The following is a 17415-nucleotide window of genomic DNA, read 5'->3' on the forward strand; positions in this document are numbered from 1 at the left end:
AAAAAAAAACTAATTTTCTTTCTATTGAAGTATAAACAAACAAAATAATAAAGATTACTGAGATCTCTTATTTTTTATGATTTCTTTTTCTGAACATATATATTAACAACGTGTCACAAGAATGTCTTCATCTAAACCCGCCACGCCTAGAAATGATAGGAAACAGAATAATGGAAGACGGCATCTGCATAGATCTTCTGGTATTCAATTACCTAGTATGTCGCCAAAAGTACACCATTACCCAATAGATGCCGAAAACCTACCTATGGATTCACCAGAAATCGTTGAAAAATTTGCATCACTTGCGGAATCTATGGAGACATTGGACTTACACATGCACGATTTGCGTCATATTCACGACCACATATCAAATCAATTTAACGAATCGTTTGCAAGTTTTTTATATGGGTTGTCAATGACGATGTGGTGCGTGGACTTTCCAGGATGTCCAAGTAGAGAACAATGGGAAGCACTAATATCCAAAAGAGAAAGAAAAGAAAGAATTGAAGTTTTAAAAAAACGTTTGGAAGATGCCCAGAAACTAAATGATAGACTAAAATTGAGATTGTCTGATGAAGCTAAACAAAAACCACAGCAACTACCCTCCCACGAAAGATTAGCACGCGGGCCCACTAAACAAGTTTATCAGCAAACACGGTCTGTGAATTTCAATACACACCTTCCAGATAGCATTACAACAAACAGCCACACCTCAGGAGACTTCAACTCCAATAGTCGAGTATCAAGGATACCACAGCCATCTAGATCGATCCCCCCCTCTTCGAGATTTAAAGCATCCTCCAAATCAGGACCTAATCTTAATCAACCACCAAGATATATGCGTGGATTATTTGACGGCAATAACACTTTGAATACCTCTAATTATAGTCGAATCAAAAAACCTACGCATAGCAGATCAGTTAATAGTTTGCAGAATAGACCACCCTTTAGATAGTTATATATATATACTTATCCTCTATAAATGAGCTTTAGTTTTAATTCGTATTTTACTTGTTCAACAGATTTGTTTTGCTGTGAGGCAATCATTAGAAGATAGTCCATGTTCTCCATTGAGTTCATAATTAATTGTCTTCGATTTTGCTCTTGATAGTTGATGGGCTCGGAGGTTGTCAAGGAAGTAGGAAGAGGAGACATTGAAGGATTATTGGCTTGTCTTGAATTATTCATGTATTGTGCAAGATAAGAAAAATAAAACAAAATGTAGTCTATTCCTCTGTCTGTTCTTTATTTTTGAATTTTGTATGATGTTTTGTCTGTCTCAATTTTCTCACCCTCAGGAATTTCTTTTATAATACATCCCTCATTCTTTTTTTTTTTTTCAAGTTTTTCTATAAAGTGTTCATTATATTGTTTTACTGTCATTGACAAATACTATCCTTTACAACATGTCTGAACCAGTAGTTGATACAGCTGAACTATCAGCCGAAGAAAAAAAGCGATTACTTAGAGAAAGAAGACAAGCAAAGATGTCGAAGGGCAAAGCAACGGCCAGATTGAACAATATTTTGTCACAGGGTTCGTCAGTGAAGACATCAGGAGTAAAATCAGTCTTGGACCAAGAGAAAGAGGCCACATCTAGTCACGATGATGATCCAGAGATACAAGATATCACCGAGATAACTACGCCCCCTCCAAGAACACCACCGATTGGTGAAGATGCTCCTCAGGATATAGATAAGATTTTCCAAACTATGCTTCAACAACAGCAGCAACGAGGACAGGGAGCAAATACTGCAGATGATCCTTTTGCTCAAATAATGAAAATGTTTAATCAAACTGAAGGTCCTGATTCACTAATCAATGAAGGTTCAGCTTCGACTCAAGATCCAACAGAAATTAAATATCACCAAGAGTTACTAGAATATAACACATATAATCAAAAATTATGGAAGTTTAGATTTTTATTGGTTCGTGTTTTAGTGACTTTATTTAACTTTTTTTATCATTATACAAGTATCTCGGATTTTCATGCATCGAATTACGCTTATGTTAGAGACTTGTCATCTGAAGAATATCCTGTTCGAGACTTTTTCACCTGGTTTGCCACTTCCGAAGTTGTTCTTGTGGCAGCTTACTATTCGGTATTTCATTCATTAGGGTTATTCCATGCAGCCAATCAAAACAGCATTATATTGAAAGTTATGTCAATGGGATCAATGATATTACCGCAATTGGAATCTTATAAGCCATTAGTTGCTAGATTTTTGGGGTATTATGAACTACTTGGTATAGTCTTGGGGGGCTTGTCATTAGTCATAGTATTGTTTGGTTTGCTCAGTTTTGCGAATTAAAAACATGTGGATGTGTTAATTGAGCTATATACATCTGAAGTATTTTACATAATCATAAATCAAAAGAAAAAAATAAAAAAGAATTTAGGCTTTCTTTTGCATGTCTTTTCTTTTGGCTGCTAATAATTGTTCGGCAGTGGCAAACTGTTTAGTCCTGTAAATCGAAAAAAGTAACAAAGCAGTACTACCAATTGATAAACCAAACCAAGTAATCAAATATTGTAAGTGGTTATTGGAAAACTTAATGAAAGGTTTGGGGGCGATTGGAACACCTTCGTTTACAAACTCAAATTCTTGAAACTGCAATGTCTCATCCTTGTCGGCATTTGTTGCAATAAAAGATGCATCTGAATCTTTCTTTTTTGAAAAAAATAAACTGCCAATAACCGACGACCTTTGCTGTTGGCCATTTTCATCTTTCCTCCAATCAATGTGATCGTGTAAGTCATATATCATTTGACAATAAATTGGTAAAGATCCACTTTGTTTGGCCATAGCAGGAACATCAGGGACATGGAATACTCTCGAGCCTTGTTCGTGTTCCAACTGCAAAAACGACTTCTTTGGCATGACTCGGAACAATGCTTCTATTTCTATTTCACCTTGTGGTCTGGCCAAATGTGACAAATATCCCGATGATCTACTACTGGGGACAACTTTATTTTTCAGAATCCATCCTCTTTCAATTAAAATTGGGTCTCCTCCACTCTTTCGGATAAATGGTGTTATAACAAGATACCCTAATTCCCCATCTCTCAATCGTGGACCTAAAAACATTTCCCTGTCATAATCAAAATGGCCTTTGCATTTAAATCTTCGATATTCAAAGTCTGTTATAACTGACGGATCCAAATTTGGTGGTAATTCCGGAATCACTGGAGCAGCAAGATTGTTTTCACACTTTGCAATTAAATCAGTCTTCCATTGTAGTCTGTGCACTTGCCAACATCCCAATGCAAAGGAGATTATGGGCATGGCGTACATTAGTCCTAAAAGTACACGACGTATTGTTGGCATTTTCGATTGATGCTCCAAAGTACGCAAATTCCCTGGCACCGCCTTCATTGGTTTCCAGTCCATAGTTAAAGTCTTGACAGAACGATTGAATTGTAGTAGTCTTATTGGTTTGACCTTGACAAGTCTGATCGTATTAATTCCAAACATGGTTGGATATTTTCAATGTCTTTTGGTAGTATGGTTTAATCTGGTAATCTCAAGTATTCACTGTATTCCTTTTTTTTTTCTATCTTCCTTTTTTTTTTTCGGTGAGAAAGAAGTAGGGATATCCCCTGTGTACACTATAATATTGCAGAACCATTTTTTTAGTACTAAAGAACTGTAAATTTGGCTCTTGCGTAAATCTACAAGAGCTGTTTACCATAGGAAGCTAAGTGCAGATAGTCTCCAATTCCTCAAATGAAAAGTAGTGAAATTTGAATAGCCCCAAATATCTCTGATATTCCATTCAACTTGTGAGCAATGGTCCAATCAAGTTCAGTGCCATTTACTAACATTGCCAACTCATTCACAGCGCGAAGAGTCTCTCCATCTAACCCCAAACCCCGCTAAATCAATCTTGTTCCACAATTCCCGCGACGTGCAAGGAAAAGAAAAACATAAAACAGTATAAACCTTCTTTACAAAGCTAAAAATCCAGTTATACTTCAGTTCTTCCTTTTTATAAAATTCATTAAAATGAGTACAATTTCAGCAGATGCCTTGCTAAATGAAACCAAAAGAGAAAGAAATGAAAGATTCAAAAACCAGCTATATCAAGCAGCAGCAAAAGGGGTAATACAAGGTACATTAATTGCCCTAATGACAGGGTATGCATTATCATACAAATATAATCATGGAGTAAATAAAGCATATTTCAAAACGACTTACAAAGTATGGTGGTTTGTTGGGTGGAATGTTGTTGGTATAACTTTTGCCACAGATACTGCCAAAATGAAAATCAGCAAACAAGCAGCTATGGAAGATGAACTCAAACGAAACAGATATATTGAACAGGAATTGAGTAAGAATTTCAAATAGAGGTTAATGAAATAAAAAAAAAAAAAACATATATATTAAATAATAACAAAAATAGAACCTTTTATGTACTTCTATTTACTTGAAATGAAGTTATGAATAGAATGCTTCCTCGTGAAACTTTAACCCGTATTCAGCGGCCCATAATTTAACATTTTCAACAAGTGGTTTGGGTCCTGCAGAAATCACCCATATCTTTTCTGCATTCAAATCCTCTTGGACAACTTTATTGCGTGGTAAGTCACGGCAGCAAATTAAATTGTGATTTTCGTCTTCTGTAGGACCTGAACACTGTGTGAATCCTTCATTGATACACCAATTGTAATACCTATGATTCAATTTAGGACGACCTTTATAAATCTTATTCTCTAAATTTAGTCTTCTCGTTAGCAGCTTAAATTGCTGGACCCAAGATTTAGTTTGTTCAGATGATGACTGTTCAAAATAGGGAATGAACGGTTCATTTACACTCGACTTGCGAGAGATGTTTCTCAGAGTGCTGTTTTGTGGACTCAAATTATCAGCTGTAATTTCAAACTCGTTTATAGATCCTCCATCTTCATTATCACTAGTGTCGAGTAATACATCATCAACCTCGTTAAAGTCCTCATATCGGGGTTGATTTATCCCATTGTGGGTACAGTCTGAATCGCTGTCCTCTTCTTCTTCGTCATCACTATTCATACTTATGTCGACATTTTCTATCTGGTTTTCGAGATTCAAAGGAATTTGTGGCTCGTTGTTGTCACCCAATAAAGGAGAGGTTTCATCGTGTTCTATATCAAAATGACTGGATAATCTAGATTTCTTGCTGAAATTAGAAGCACAGCTTATTACGTTTCGAAGAGTTTTTGTTTGTTCCTGAATTGTGCTATCACCGGTTATAAATATTTCAAAATCGTCACCATGAATGAATCCATCAAAATATCTAAGCACTAGCACGTCCCTAAAGTCTTTGATAACCCAAACAATCTTAGTGGGAATACCATGGTAATTCATTACCCTTAAAATCGGCAACGCAAATGAGATAGCAGATCCACCAATAACAATCAATAGACGCTTAGCGTTGACCAGTAATTTACTCAAGGAAAACATCTGACTTGATTTTGAACCAATAAACAATAAATGTGAGTCGTAACTTCCTGTTATCATATATCTTCTCATATTATATAACTTGAAATTACTTTTACGGATAATTAATCGCTGATATTTGTCAGTGGGGAAGGAGACTAATGTGTATGGATGGTAATTGGGAATTAACTGTTTGAATGCTCTCACTATGAAACTTGAACTGTAGTTAGTTAGTCTGATATGGGCCCCAGGTGCAGTGGCAGTTTTTGCAATCAACAGGTTTGGAAACTCTATCATTGCTAAATTTGGCGAGACATCAAACACCTTAACTTCGCCTTTAGTTGACACTCTAGTTAAATATACACGATATGCAATTTGTCCAACCAAAATGGAAACATTTACAAGTGTATAAAATGTAAATGGACTTGGTCTGATATGAAACTGAAGGCAGATAACTATTGTCCATGTCCATACGTAGTGCATGCAATAGAATACCTTGTACCAGCGTTTTCTCATCGAGGACAATGAGGTGACCATAATAATTAGGAATCCTAGCAAAGCTACCCAACCGTAATTATTTTCAAGTTTGAAAGTTTTTTTCATCGTGTCGGTTTTCTTAAAATATCCAAGGTATAAAACGGTGTGCATAACACTTTGAATAATTATTAGTCGGGATAGCCATTTATGTATTGGGATCAATGTCAAATATAAGGTGTGAGGCAATGGACTTGGACGTAATGTTAAGAACAATATTGTTGGTAAACAATTAGCAGGAATTCGACCTAGTCTTTTGGCCAAAAATATCAAATCTCCATTATAAAGGTCAATCAATGACAATGAGGTTAAAAATGTTATCCAGAATAATAATTGTATGATAGTAGATGAACGTAGTGTTATGCTGAACACGATGGATTTGAGCAACTGAGCTACGTAAGTAAAGAACCTATCCTTAAATGTGGCAGTTTGGCAGTCTGGATGGTGTTCATGCAGAATATAATGATCCAACTTCCGGTTGAAGGAACGTATTATATTGGATTTAAATCTATGATGATAATTGTGGATAATGCAGTACTTGTAAATAGGTATGGATATTATGAATAGCAATAATAGAAAAGTGGTAATGTTTCCGTATTTTGAGGTGATATAATTTCGTAGTCTACTATATTCTTTTGTTTTCCCATTTGGATAGTGGAAATAATCTAGTATAGTGGTATTCATTGGTTAAAGCAACACAATTGTATTTGAAGTTGAGAAAATAAAAAGTACTATCTACTGTTATAATTGGCACTGGGTTGTGGCTGAATCTAGTTTATTGATTCGTGTGTATGTGTGTATGTTTTCTTTGGTGGTGAAAGGAATGTGAAGATTTCAGATCAGAAAATGACAACGATGTCTATTTATTATATCTTTCCTTGATTAAAAGGGATATCGTCGACAATTACTAGTTGCCGTCCGTAGCTATGGCAATATACGCAATATCTAAAAAAATCACGGACAAAAAAAAAGGGCTAATGATACTCAAAATCAGAAATGTGACCTGGAAAATGTTTTCTCTTCCTTTATGTATGTGGGTAATTTTAAAAAAAGAAATAAGAAAAAAAAAAAAAAAAACGGAAGAAATTAATAATATTATTAATGCGATTGATTAAATAGATAAATTAGACCCACGGCCCGAAATTTCTATAAAACTAGGTTTACATAATACAAAAAAAAAAACAAGAGAGTCATTTAAAATGCAAGATTAATTCTATTTCTACAATGAATTTTATATAACAATAGAGACGGTTGTCAATACTTCATTTTCTTGAAATTCTTGGATTTCCTATTGGCAATTAATCCCGATCTAGTAGGTTGTGGCCCGCCTCTCGTACTATTTCTATAACTTCCTGCTTGATCTTGAGAACCATTTTTGTTGATTACACCTGTTCTTGTCGGTTGATTAAAACCCGACTTGGAGCCGTACGCATTCAGACTAAATCTACCTTTAGTTCTGTTATCTTGATTTGGGCCTTTTGGTGTTCTCGGAAATCCATTACTAGACCCAAATCCACTAGGCAGTCTCTTCGGGATGAAGCCAGACCTCGATGGATGATCGGCACCGTTACGTGAGAACCCTTGACTGCCAAACCCTTCGTACCTGTTTGACGGTGTGAGGTTGCTCGTGTAATCCCTTTTCTGAGTTGTTGGTCTGTATTCTTCATATTCTTTCCGACTGCTACTTGCTCTGAGACTTTTGAAATAGAGGTTTCTGTATTTTTTGGGTAAATTGTTGCCACTAAATGCACTGCCAAAATTAGGTATTCTGGAGGATCTTGGTTTATCACATTCATCACCAAAATGTTCATTTGATGCACAGTTGTAACAGTATATTCTCGGTAATACCGAACTTTCCTCATTGCTATCCTGACTTTGCGATTTCGTTATATAACTTCTCCAAATACTAGGACAGTTCTCATCACCATGCTTAAAGGAGTCGCAAGTGCGACAGTATTGTCTCTTTCGGATTTTGCTTTTGCATTGCAGCACAATGTGTCCCTTTTCGCCACACCTGCCACATATTATAGTAGTGGGACATTGGCTTTCATAATGATCATCGACGGCTCCACATTTATGACAAATCACTACAGTACATTTGGCTCTTGTGTGTCCTCTCTTGTGGCAATTTGCACATAGTGGGCCCAATGATTGCCTCGATAGTCCAGATTCATCATCTGGATCTGTAACACCAAAGTATCTGCCTTCTCCTCGCAATGCAACTAACTCGTCGAGGTCATCGTTGACCTCGTCATAGGATAAAGCGGTTGTAGGTGTGTGCTCTTTTGGATCTCTGCTACCACGTTCTTCCAGTTCAAGTGAGCTTTGCTCTTTATATTTCTGTCTTTTAAATTTCTCCCCTGTTGAATCTTCTATAAAAGGTAGCGTGTCGGACATTTTGGGTTCACTGTATCAGTAAGTGGTGTTTTTTTGTTTTGTTTTCCAACTTGGCAACAAAAATTCTAAAAAGTTAAACAAATAGAGGAAAGTTTTTTTTTTTTCTTCTTTTTCGTTCAGTTTAGATAACATGATGAGATGAATACTAGTGATACTTTGTTTTTTTTTTTTCTTTTACTCTCTAAAATATTCCCTGTCACTGAAGATATCATTCTCGAAAAGTACCTAAATCAGAATAATGTATTATAGCTAATTTTCTCTTTACAAACAGAAATTGACCAGTCTAGGCTTTTCGAAATAATGAAAACTCGATTAATCGATCAGGGAAAAGAAGGAATAAAAAAAGCAAACAGATAATATTTGTTTAACTAAACTCTCCTATACATATAGACCATTAAATATCGCCATTGCCATTTTTTTCTCTACAACACGTTTCTAACAACATGTTCTCCAACTTGTGCTTCTAATGCACCACCCGAACCAGTTCCAGTAACATCAAGCGATGATTTCAAATACTCTTGGTGTTTCAACGCTGCCAATGCATAACAGGCGCTTGAAAAAGTAAATAATATGGCCACTACCAATAAACTAGTTACTTGTAATGTCAAAGACAAATATTGAATGACGGCATTTAATAAATAAAATCCGCAACGAGGTAAATTGCCATCAAAATTTCTAACAAAATTAACAAATGTATCAGTCAATGGACAGATTTTCAACAAAAATGGAATCTCAACAAACAATACGATCAATCCCTGAACAATGCATATTATGGAAAATACAATAATTGGTCCAATATGGAAAATGTTGGCTACACCAAGAGCCAAACATAAAAAAATTGTAAGTATACTTATCCATTGACCATAAAGAGAGAAATTCTTCTTTTTGAAATCACTGGAAAGACCACCCCAAATATTACTCAATGCAAAATCTGCAAGTGCCATCTTTTTAATTTGAAAGTATAATGCAAAAAAAGTCTAGTTTCAAAACAATTAAAATTGAAATCAGTGAACAATTGAATACTATATTGCTAAATGAAGGTTTTGAAAGTTCTGAGACTTTTGATGTGTTGTTTATTTCCTCGTTTTTTTCGCTCTTTCTTTTAATCAAGGCTGTATAACTTATATACAGGAAATTGACTAGGAGGAGGAGATACCAATGACAGAATAATTAAAGATGACTGAAAAGTTTAACTGTCGATTTGATAAAAAACTAGGGAAGAAGCCGACAACAGAGATACCTTTTGGATGCAAGAAATTTCTTGAAGTGGTTTGTTGGATCTGATTGCAAGAATGCTACCAAACTCTAAATACTAGAATACAATTACACCTGCAGTATTCGACTACATGAAACTATACGGCCTATAAAAACTGGCAAGAACAAATATCAAACATACAATCTCTACTCTATATTGGCAATTGTCATATTTCTGGGGTTATTTGAAATAATCGTGGCCATAATATAGTCCATTAAATCATTGATAAACCTTACTTTCGCACTAAGTTGATGTCATATAAAACAAATTTTTTTTTAGCCTCTTTTTTTTTTTTTTTCACTTCAAGTTTTTGCCAAAGACTACAGTAGTAGCAAACATAATGGGTAGGGAGATTGTTATTGGATTAGTAGGTAAACCCTCTAGTGGAAAATCAACTACCTTGAATGCATTGACAGATGCTAATGCTAAATGTGGAGCATTCCCATTCACTACTATTGATCCTAATAAAGCCACTGGTTACCTTGAAATAGATTGTGTCTGTGCCAGATTCAATAAACAGGATAAATGTAAACCCAATTATGGATATTGTCGAGACGGTAAGAGAGGTGTGCCTATAATGTTGTTAGATGTTGCTGGATTGGTACCTAATGCTCACTTGGGCAGAGGGTTAGGTAATAAATTTTTAAGTGATTTGACCGAAGCAGATTGTTTGATACATATCGTTGATGCCAGTGGAACCACTGATGCGGAGGGGAAAGCAACAAGGGGATATGATCCATTGCAGGATATTGAGTGGTTGCAAGATGAGATTTTCCAATGGATATTGGGAAACTTGAAGGAGAGATGGGGGTCCGTGGTCAGAAGACATGTTGGTACAAAATCGTCAACATTGGAAACTATGAGACAACAACTAGGTGGGTATGTGGCTAACAAAAAATTAATTGGAGATGCCTTAGATTTGATACCTGATTTGCCACCATTACAAGACTGGGACGACGAAATGCTTGGTAAAGTCGTTCGAGCATTCATGGAAGTCAAATTCCCTACAGTATTGTCTTTAAATAAAATGGATCACCCTGATGCAGATAAGAACGTTTCCAAGATAATATTGAAATACCCAAAACTGAAAGCAGTGCTAACATCATCGATTACTGAAGTCTTTCTTCGAAAACTAGCTGCTCAGAATTACATCAAGTACGATCTGGGAACAGAATTTATTGATACAATTGATGATCTACCAGATGACCCGGATTTGAAACCGTTGGATGACAAGTTACGTAATAGGATAGAAAATATCCGTGATTTGGTTTTGTACAGATTTGGATCCACCGGTGTGGTTCAGTTGCTCCAAGCTGCCGCCGATCTTTTAAACTTGGTTCCCGTTTATCCCGTCCGAAATATCCACAATTTTTCAGGAAATTCAGGTGACTATGTTTTCCGTGATTGTTTATTAGTGAAAAGAGGCACACCTGTGACTGCTGTAGCAAGAAAAATTATGGGAGATGTAACAATTGCAGCGGTAGAAGGTGTTGGTGGTATTAAGATAAGTGAAGATGATACTATCGACAAAGGGAAGAATGACATTCTATCCTTTAAGATAGTTCCAGGAAGTCATAACTAGAAATGGATGGATTTCTATATATGTATATACTGTTATTAGAATTTCCTAGAATCAAGGAGTTGCATCCTTCTGTTTATGGCATGTGTGTGTAATAATAGAAAAAAAGTTTTCGGCGCAACACTAGAGAAGGGAAAAAAAAAAAATACGTTCGACTTTATAAGTTCCAGGTCCATTCAACCTTTCAATCACTTGTCTGTATATATATTTGTATTATTAAAGAAGTGTATTGAGACTCAAGATATATATTGGATTGACATCACAAAACAATATTGGTGGATATTATTTTTATTGAACCACTATTTTCCCAGTCATGTCGTCGATCAAAAAGTACCTTAAATCTGCCAAGGCATCTATAGAATCAAATGATCCCGAGTCGGCTCTAAATTTTGCCAACGACGCTTTGGAAGAAGATCCAAATTGTTATTTTGCATATGTATTTCAAGGAAAAGCGTATCAATTGCTACGAGATATTCCCAATGCAGTCAAAGCATTTCAGAAAGCAACGGAAATTGAACCAAATAATCTATTGGCCTGGAAAGGATATTTCCAAGTTCTTAAAGTGTCTGAAGACTACAAGTTGTTTTTTCAAGTTTTGACCAACTTGGTGAGACTTTTAACAGATCAAGGGGTTTCGATAGCCGAACAATTGAAGGATATGAGAAACTATTTGGATCACCAGAAATACAAGAGTAACGATAATTTATATGAATTTTATTTGAGGTCGATATTACCAGGATCTGAATTAGGGGGTTTGATTGGAACAGCCATTGAAGCCACTGATGTCACTGTCAAAAAATTGTTGGATTTTAAAATTAGTCAAACAGAAAAAGCTGTTGTAAACAGAGTTTCGAAAGAAAGAGTGAAATTTGGTAGAACTATAACTACTGATCAGAAGGCAAAACTTGATAATATTGCTTGGTCTTATTATCAGAACGGCGATATCCTCCAGTTGTATGAAATGTTTCTCAATGTCTGTGACGATGAAGAGTTGAGACATAAATACGAAGAGAAATTGTTAAAGTTCAAATACGAACTCTTGAAAATATGCCCTGATAAACAGGCAATGCATCAAGATATTAAAAATCAAATGGAAGATATGATTCTTATCAATACTAAAAGTTTGTTTTGTTGGAATTTGTATTTCGATTGGTGCGATGCAAAGACAATCAATGATCTTGATGAAAATAAAGTAATCTCTTACTTGCAAACTTTCCAAAATGAAGGTTTGGGGTTGATTTTGTTTGCTTATGTTATGAGTGATATTTCGCCATTCAATAAAGAAAAAGTGGTGAAAAGTCTATCTGCATGCGACATTAACAAACGGAAGTCCGATTCATCACAATTAAATCCTGAAGATGATAAGGATGCAGAACTCTTAGAAGAGCTTGCAGATGATGTCAATTTGGAAAATGATACTACATCCCAATATTACTTACCTCAAGATGAAGTTTTGGGTTTGATTTTAGAAGGTCATAGCAAAGCAAAGAATTCTGTGTTGGCGAGTAGAATCATTGTTAATTACTACATTTATTTAAGAGAATACAATTTGGCCTCGGAGAAATGTCGTGATGGTATCAAAGCTTTAGCTGACATTCAACGAACTTTTGGAATAGATTTAGCGAATACAAAGGAGGATTTTTTGTGTTCACTTGCAATTGTGTACACTTATTATGAAGCTCCCAAAAATTATAACCGTGCAGTTCAACTTTATGAGAAAATTTTAGAGTCAAACCCAGATAATGTTAAAGCACAAGTGGGTAAAGGATTGATATATGTCGAGAGAGGGGAATTAGAGGAAGCCAGAAGTATTTTGGGTGCCGTTGTAAAGAAATATCCTACGAATATTGAGGCTCAGTCAGAGTATTATTGGTGTCTAGTCAAATTGGGAGAATACTCTCAAGGAAGAAAAGGGTTGGAGAGCTTTTTGAGTAAAATTACTGGTGGTGATTTACACGGTCGTGAAACTAGAGCTGTTGCTCATTGGAGAATTGCAAAAAGTTATTTTTTGGAGAATGCTAAAAATGACGACAATATCAAAGAATGTTACAATAATTTAATTAAATCACTTAAAGATTCCGATTTGTATGCTCCTTCTTACACCTTGTTAGGTATTTTATTTCAAGACTATTATGGCGATACTGAAAGAGCACAGAAGTGTTTTTACAAAGCGTTTGATCTAGACGCAAATGAGATTGTTGCAGCAAGGTACTTGGTCCAACAGGCGTCTCTGAAGAACGAGTGGGAAGTTGCACAAGTATTAGCCAAAAGAGTTGTAAGCAACGAAAGTTCAAGAAGATTGATAATGCGCGGTGATGTGGATACAGATAAAGCATGGCCATATCGTGTACTAGGTAGTGGTGCCTTAAATACGCAAGATGATGCAAAAGCTGTCGAATGGTTTCAAAACGCCCTTCGTTTGGATTCTAATGATTTTGACTGTTGGGTCGGATTAGGCGAAGCCTACTACCATTGCGGACGGTTCGATGCTGCGGCTAAAGTTTTCCGTCATGCATTGACTTTGAAAAATAATGATTGGATAGTCAAATATATGTTAGGAGTTGTCACATGCGAAATGAAAGAATATAATGAAGGGTTGAGCAGTTTATACGAGGCCTTAGAGATGCAGCCCAATGAAGAATGTATTCTTAGTGCAATTTATGAAGCTAACATACAAAATTGTCAACGCTTTATTCAATCTGGATTTTTCGGAAGAGCAATTAATGCGAATTTAAAAGCATTGTCTTTTATAAAGCAATCTCTCTCTCGGAATTCAACCTCACAAAAGGCATGGAAGTCGTTAGGTGAGGTGTTGAAAGTGTTTACTAAAATTCAACAGAACATCGATCAAGTTCCATTTACCGAAGTTTTTGATATTTTCAAAAGTTCAGGATATAATGAAGCTGTATCTGCGGTTGCTGATATCGGTCTTGATGATTCCATTAATTTGAAAAATGCTCAAGAATGGTATACCCGAGGTGAAAAGGTTCAGTCTTTGTTTGTATTGATAATTATTGCTGCTGTGGCCGGAGTAAAATCTTTATCATTGAAAGCTAACAAGTTGTTGCGTGCAACTGCATACTATAATTTGGGTTTGGCATTATTAGAGGCTTTCCAGAATGATGACCAAATGGTGGTTTACAGGGATACCTCGATCTTGTTTTTTAAAAAATCTATTCAACTTGAACAAAATAATGCCAATTATTGGATTGCTTTAGGTAATGCTTATTTCACTTCTAATCCACAAATATCACAACATTGTTATATCAAGGCTACTACTTTGGAAGTGAAAGATGCCGAAATTTGGGTAAACTTGGCGTCATTATTTTTAAGATATGGAGACACTGAATTGTCTAAGGATACATTTTTAAGAGCTCAATCGGTGGCCCCTCAAGACGCTCAATCCTGGTTAGGGCATGCAGTTGCTGCAGATATATTGGGTGAGGAAAACAAGGCATCGGGTTATTATGTTCATGCATTCACGTTGTCTAAAGGTCGTTTGGCCTTGGCACAATTTCTTTATGGATTATCAGTGGTAAATAAAAGTCAAGGTCGTGATCCTAGAGATATTGAAACTGCTCAGGAATTTAGTATTAGTAATCAAGCAATGCAACAATATCTCAAGTATTATCCTGATGATGAGGCTGGATTAAGTATTGCGTTGTCAATTGCTGAACGATGTAAAGATTTTGAGCTGGCAGTTGATTTGGGCACGAAACTAAGTGATCTTTACGAGAAACAATATGAGGCAAATGAAAGTGAAATTATTTTACAAAAATTTGCAACAGTGAAATCTCAATTAGCTAGAGTACATTTGGGTTTGGGTGATTATGAACAAGCTTTAGATAATGCACAAATGGCATTACAATTGAATGAAACTTCAGAGATATTACTATCATCGAAGATTACTATGGGACTTGCTTATTTTTTCCTAAATGATTTTCTGAACGCTTTAGAGGAATTGAAGGCTGTTCTTGGGGAGTATAGTGACTCTTCCAGAATTATTAGTTTAATTGCTCAAGTCTTGCATGCACATGGCACTGAGGAGACTAAGCAAGCTGCTGTTGATCAATTGTTTGCCTTTATAGAAGAATATGGATCGTCTTTATTAGTCGTTCTCACTTTGGGTGCTATTTCTCTTGTGGATCAATTGGATGAGTATTTACCTGCAATAAAGGAAGAGTTATCGTCTCTTGGACTAAATGAAATTGTTTGTGATACCCACAGAGAGGTTCCTAGATTATTGAATGAAATAAATGCTAGACTTGATAATGGTGATAATGAAAATGCTTGGCTTAGATATGCGTTTTTGTTCCCTTTTGATTATAATATTTGGAAGAACATTAATCATACAATGGCTAAAGAAGTGATTAATTTGCATGATGTTAAGGTTAATGGGGTGCAATATTCCGATGCGTTATTACAGACGGGTCAATTGAGAGATATTCAGCGTAGCTTATTATTTAATCCTGGTAATAATGAAGCTATAAAGGCATTAAATGGGTGTTTATGAAAGGGGGATCCTTAAACTTATAATCCAAGAGAACTATAATAGTTGTTACTGAATGTCGAAATAATAATAATAAGCATTGTGTATTCTCCTCGCTATATAGAAGTTGTATTGGCTATAGAGTATTTAGAATAATCCACAGTGATCAAGTCACTTATTGACGACGGAACACCTGAGCCGGCTTCATTATTATTCATGATTAATTCATGTTGCTCTAATTTGTCTTTACAATAATCAACAACTTTTTCAAATTTATTGAACGATATTTCATTATGTTCATGTAATTTTTCCAATAATTCCAATTCGTGTATAACTTTCACTACATCGGTGTTTCCGTCTTTTTCTTCATCTTGACTTAACACAATCAACCAACAATTAGCAATCTGTTCTAATGCTGTGGATTTGGTGTATTGGAATTCCTGATTAGTGAAATTAGGTAAGTTATACACTAATTTAGTGGCTTCATGTAAAAATTGCAAAGAACGGGTCATATTTGTTTCTAATGGAGGTAAATAATTCAAGATAAAATCAGACACTGATGATAAAAATTCTTGTAAATGAGGCTTGATTCTTAAATATGAATAATCACTTTCAACGTCACATTTGTAAGGCAAATGAGATATAATCATATCAAATTTATCCTGTAATAATTGAATGGAATCTTGAATGGAAGGTCTAGGAGAGATTTTAATTAATGTGGATTGTAATTCAGGATGAACAGCTATTAAACCTTGAACAAGTTTTTGTAAATTGGATCTATCTAATGATTCAATCAATCTAGGTAGTGGCAATGGTTGACCACTGATTTTCGGTGTTTTAGCCTTCTTGAACTTGGAAGATCCCAAAGACGATTGTAAGTATTTACGTGTTGACGATGATGAAACTGTCGTGGTGGTCGTGGTAGTCGTTGTTGATTTGTCGCCATCCAATTCGTCGTCTCGCTTTCTCTTTTTTATAGTTGTGCTTGCTGTTGCATGTGGCATCGAGGCAAGTGAATCGCGAGGAACATGAGGATCGGTACTAGTTGGTGTTTCAATAGAGACCTCTCTATTATCATTCTTGTTGGTCGTTGGCCAGTGAAAATTTGTGGACATCATTTTCTGTCAGGAAATGTATGCTGGGAAAACTGTCTTTATAATATGTAAAAAGTGAAATATGTTGAAGTAAAAAAATAAAAAATAAAAAAGAAAAACTATTTGATTATGAACAAATATCTAATTTGTAAGTAAGTTGATGATTGATGGATATATTTTCAAAAGTAGAGCCCAAATGAGGTATATAAATATGGGTGAATATATATCGTTAAAAAAAAAAAAAGAGAGGAAATAAAGGAGAAGCAAAAATCTCTTTCTCTTCTCGCAAACAGTTTAAAAAGAAATTGCAAGTAAGTAATGTTATTATTATTGTTAATATTTATTATCTCTTTTTTCTCGTCATCGTTGTCATCGTCGTTGTAGATTGCTTTTGTTTTCCCTGCCATTTACTACCACTACCGCCACCGCCACCTCTACCACTACCACTACTTACTTACACTTACTACTATTCTTTTTCTTGGTCAGTATCTAACTAAATTTAACTTCTGCTGACGTTCCTCACTTTGAGTTTGTACTTGGTTAAACAAGTTAAGTGGCAATTCTTCTTCTCCTCTTTTTATTTTATCACTTCATACACATTTTTGCTTCACGAAAGTTCAGTGGTCGTTCATTGACCAAAAGTACTCTCC

The 17415-nt window shown here is 35.4% G+C and overlaps 10 protein-coding genes across 10 annotated transcripts; 5 read left to right on the forward strand and 5 right to left on the reverse strand. All coding sequences in view use genetic code 12, as the record gives it.

Annotated features, from left to right (window-relative positions):
• Window positions 1-121: 121 nt before the first annotated feature.
• Window positions 122-955, forward strand: CD36_09170 (conserved hypothetical protein; the record flags this gene model as incomplete). Its single annotated transcript, XM_002417516.1, has 1 exon — window positions 122-955. One exon carries the CDS (start codon window positions 122-124, stop codon window positions 953-955), a length of 834 nt encoding a protein of 277 aa, XP_002417561.1.
• A 451-nt stretch (window positions 956-1406) lies between these two features.
• CD36_09180 (multifunctional protein, putative) lies at window positions 1407-2312 on the forward strand (the record flags this gene model as incomplete). The annotated part of the gene is made up of 1 exon (XM_002417517.1): window positions 1407-2312. One exon carries the CDS (start codon window positions 1407-1409, stop codon window positions 2310-2312), a length of 906 nt encoding a protein of 301 aa, XP_002417562.1.
• Window positions 2313-2396: 84 nt separating this feature from the next.
• CD36_09190 (chaperone involved in assembly of cytochrome c oxidase, putative) lies at window positions 2397-3476 on the reverse strand (the record flags this gene model as incomplete). The annotated part of the gene is made up of 1 exon (XM_002417518.1): window positions 2397-3476. The coding sequence occupies one exon, from the start codon at window positions 3474-3476 to the stop codon at window positions 2397-2399; it is 1080 nt and encodes a 359-aa protein (XP_002417563.1).
• A 531-nt stretch (window positions 3477-4007) lies between these two features.
• Window positions 4008-4349, forward strand: CD36_09200 (conserved hypothetical protein; the record flags this gene model as incomplete). Its single annotated transcript, XM_002417519.1, has 1 exon — window positions 4008-4349. The coding sequence occupies one exon, from the start codon at window positions 4008-4010 to the stop codon at window positions 4347-4349; it is 342 nt and encodes a 113-aa protein (XP_002417564.1).
• A 90-nt stretch (window positions 4350-4439) lies between these two features.
• On the reverse strand, window positions 4440-6635 carry CD36_09210 (iron homeostasis modulator, putative; the record flags this gene model as incomplete). Its single annotated transcript, XM_002417520.1, has 1 exon — window positions 4440-6635. The coding sequence occupies one exon, from the start codon at window positions 6633-6635 to the stop codon at window positions 4440-4442; it is 2196 nt and encodes a 731-aa protein (XP_002417565.1).
• Window positions 6636-7205: 570 nt separating this feature from the next.
• CD36_09220 (mRNA processing and export modulator, putative) lies at window positions 7206-8348 on the reverse strand (the record flags this gene model as incomplete). The annotated part of the gene is made up of 1 exon (XM_002417521.1): window positions 7206-8348. One exon carries the CDS (start codon window positions 8346-8348, stop codon window positions 7206-7208), a length of 1143 nt encoding a protein of 380 aa, XP_002417566.1.
• Window positions 8349-8770: 422 nt separating this feature from the next.
• CD36_09230 (conserved hypothetical protein) lies at window positions 8771-9292 on the reverse strand (the record flags this gene model as incomplete). The annotated part of the gene is made up of 1 exon (XM_002417522.1): window positions 8771-9292. The coding sequence occupies one exon, from the start codon at window positions 9290-9292 to the stop codon at window positions 8771-8773; it is 522 nt and encodes a 173-aa protein (XP_002417567.1).
• A 651-nt stretch (window positions 9293-9943) lies between these two features.
• Window positions 9944-11185, forward strand: CD36_09240 (conserved hypothetical protein; the record flags this gene model as incomplete). The annotated part of the gene is made up of 1 exon (XM_002417523.1): window positions 9944-11185. The coding sequence occupies one exon, from the start codon at window positions 9944-9946 to the stop codon at window positions 11183-11185; it is 1242 nt and encodes a 413-aa protein (XP_002417568.1).
• A 310-nt stretch (window positions 11186-11495) lies between these two features.
• On the forward strand, window positions 11496-15695 carry CD36_09250 (mediator of protection against dsRNA viruses, putative; the record flags this gene model as incomplete). The annotated part of the gene is made up of 1 exon (XM_002417524.1): window positions 11496-15695. One exon carries the CDS (start codon window positions 11496-11498, stop codon window positions 15693-15695), a length of 4200 nt encoding a protein of 1399 aa, XP_002417569.1.
• Window positions 15696-15787: 92 nt separating this feature from the next.
• CD36_09260 (karyopherin-interacting protein, putative) lies at window positions 15788-16789 on the reverse strand (the record flags this gene model as incomplete). The annotated part of the gene is made up of 1 exon (XM_002417525.1): window positions 15788-16789. One exon carries the CDS (start codon window positions 16787-16789, stop codon window positions 15788-15790), a length of 1002 nt encoding a protein of 333 aa, XP_002417570.1.
• Between the last annotated feature and the right edge of the window lie 626 nt (window positions 16790-17415).

The sequence above is a fragment of the Candida dubliniensis genome, chromosome 1 (assembly GCF_000026945.1).
Source record: "Candida dubliniensis CD36 chromosome 1, complete sequence".
NCBI lineage: Eukaryota > Fungi > Ascomycota > Pichiomycetes > Serinales > Debaryomycetaceae > Candida > Candida dubliniensis.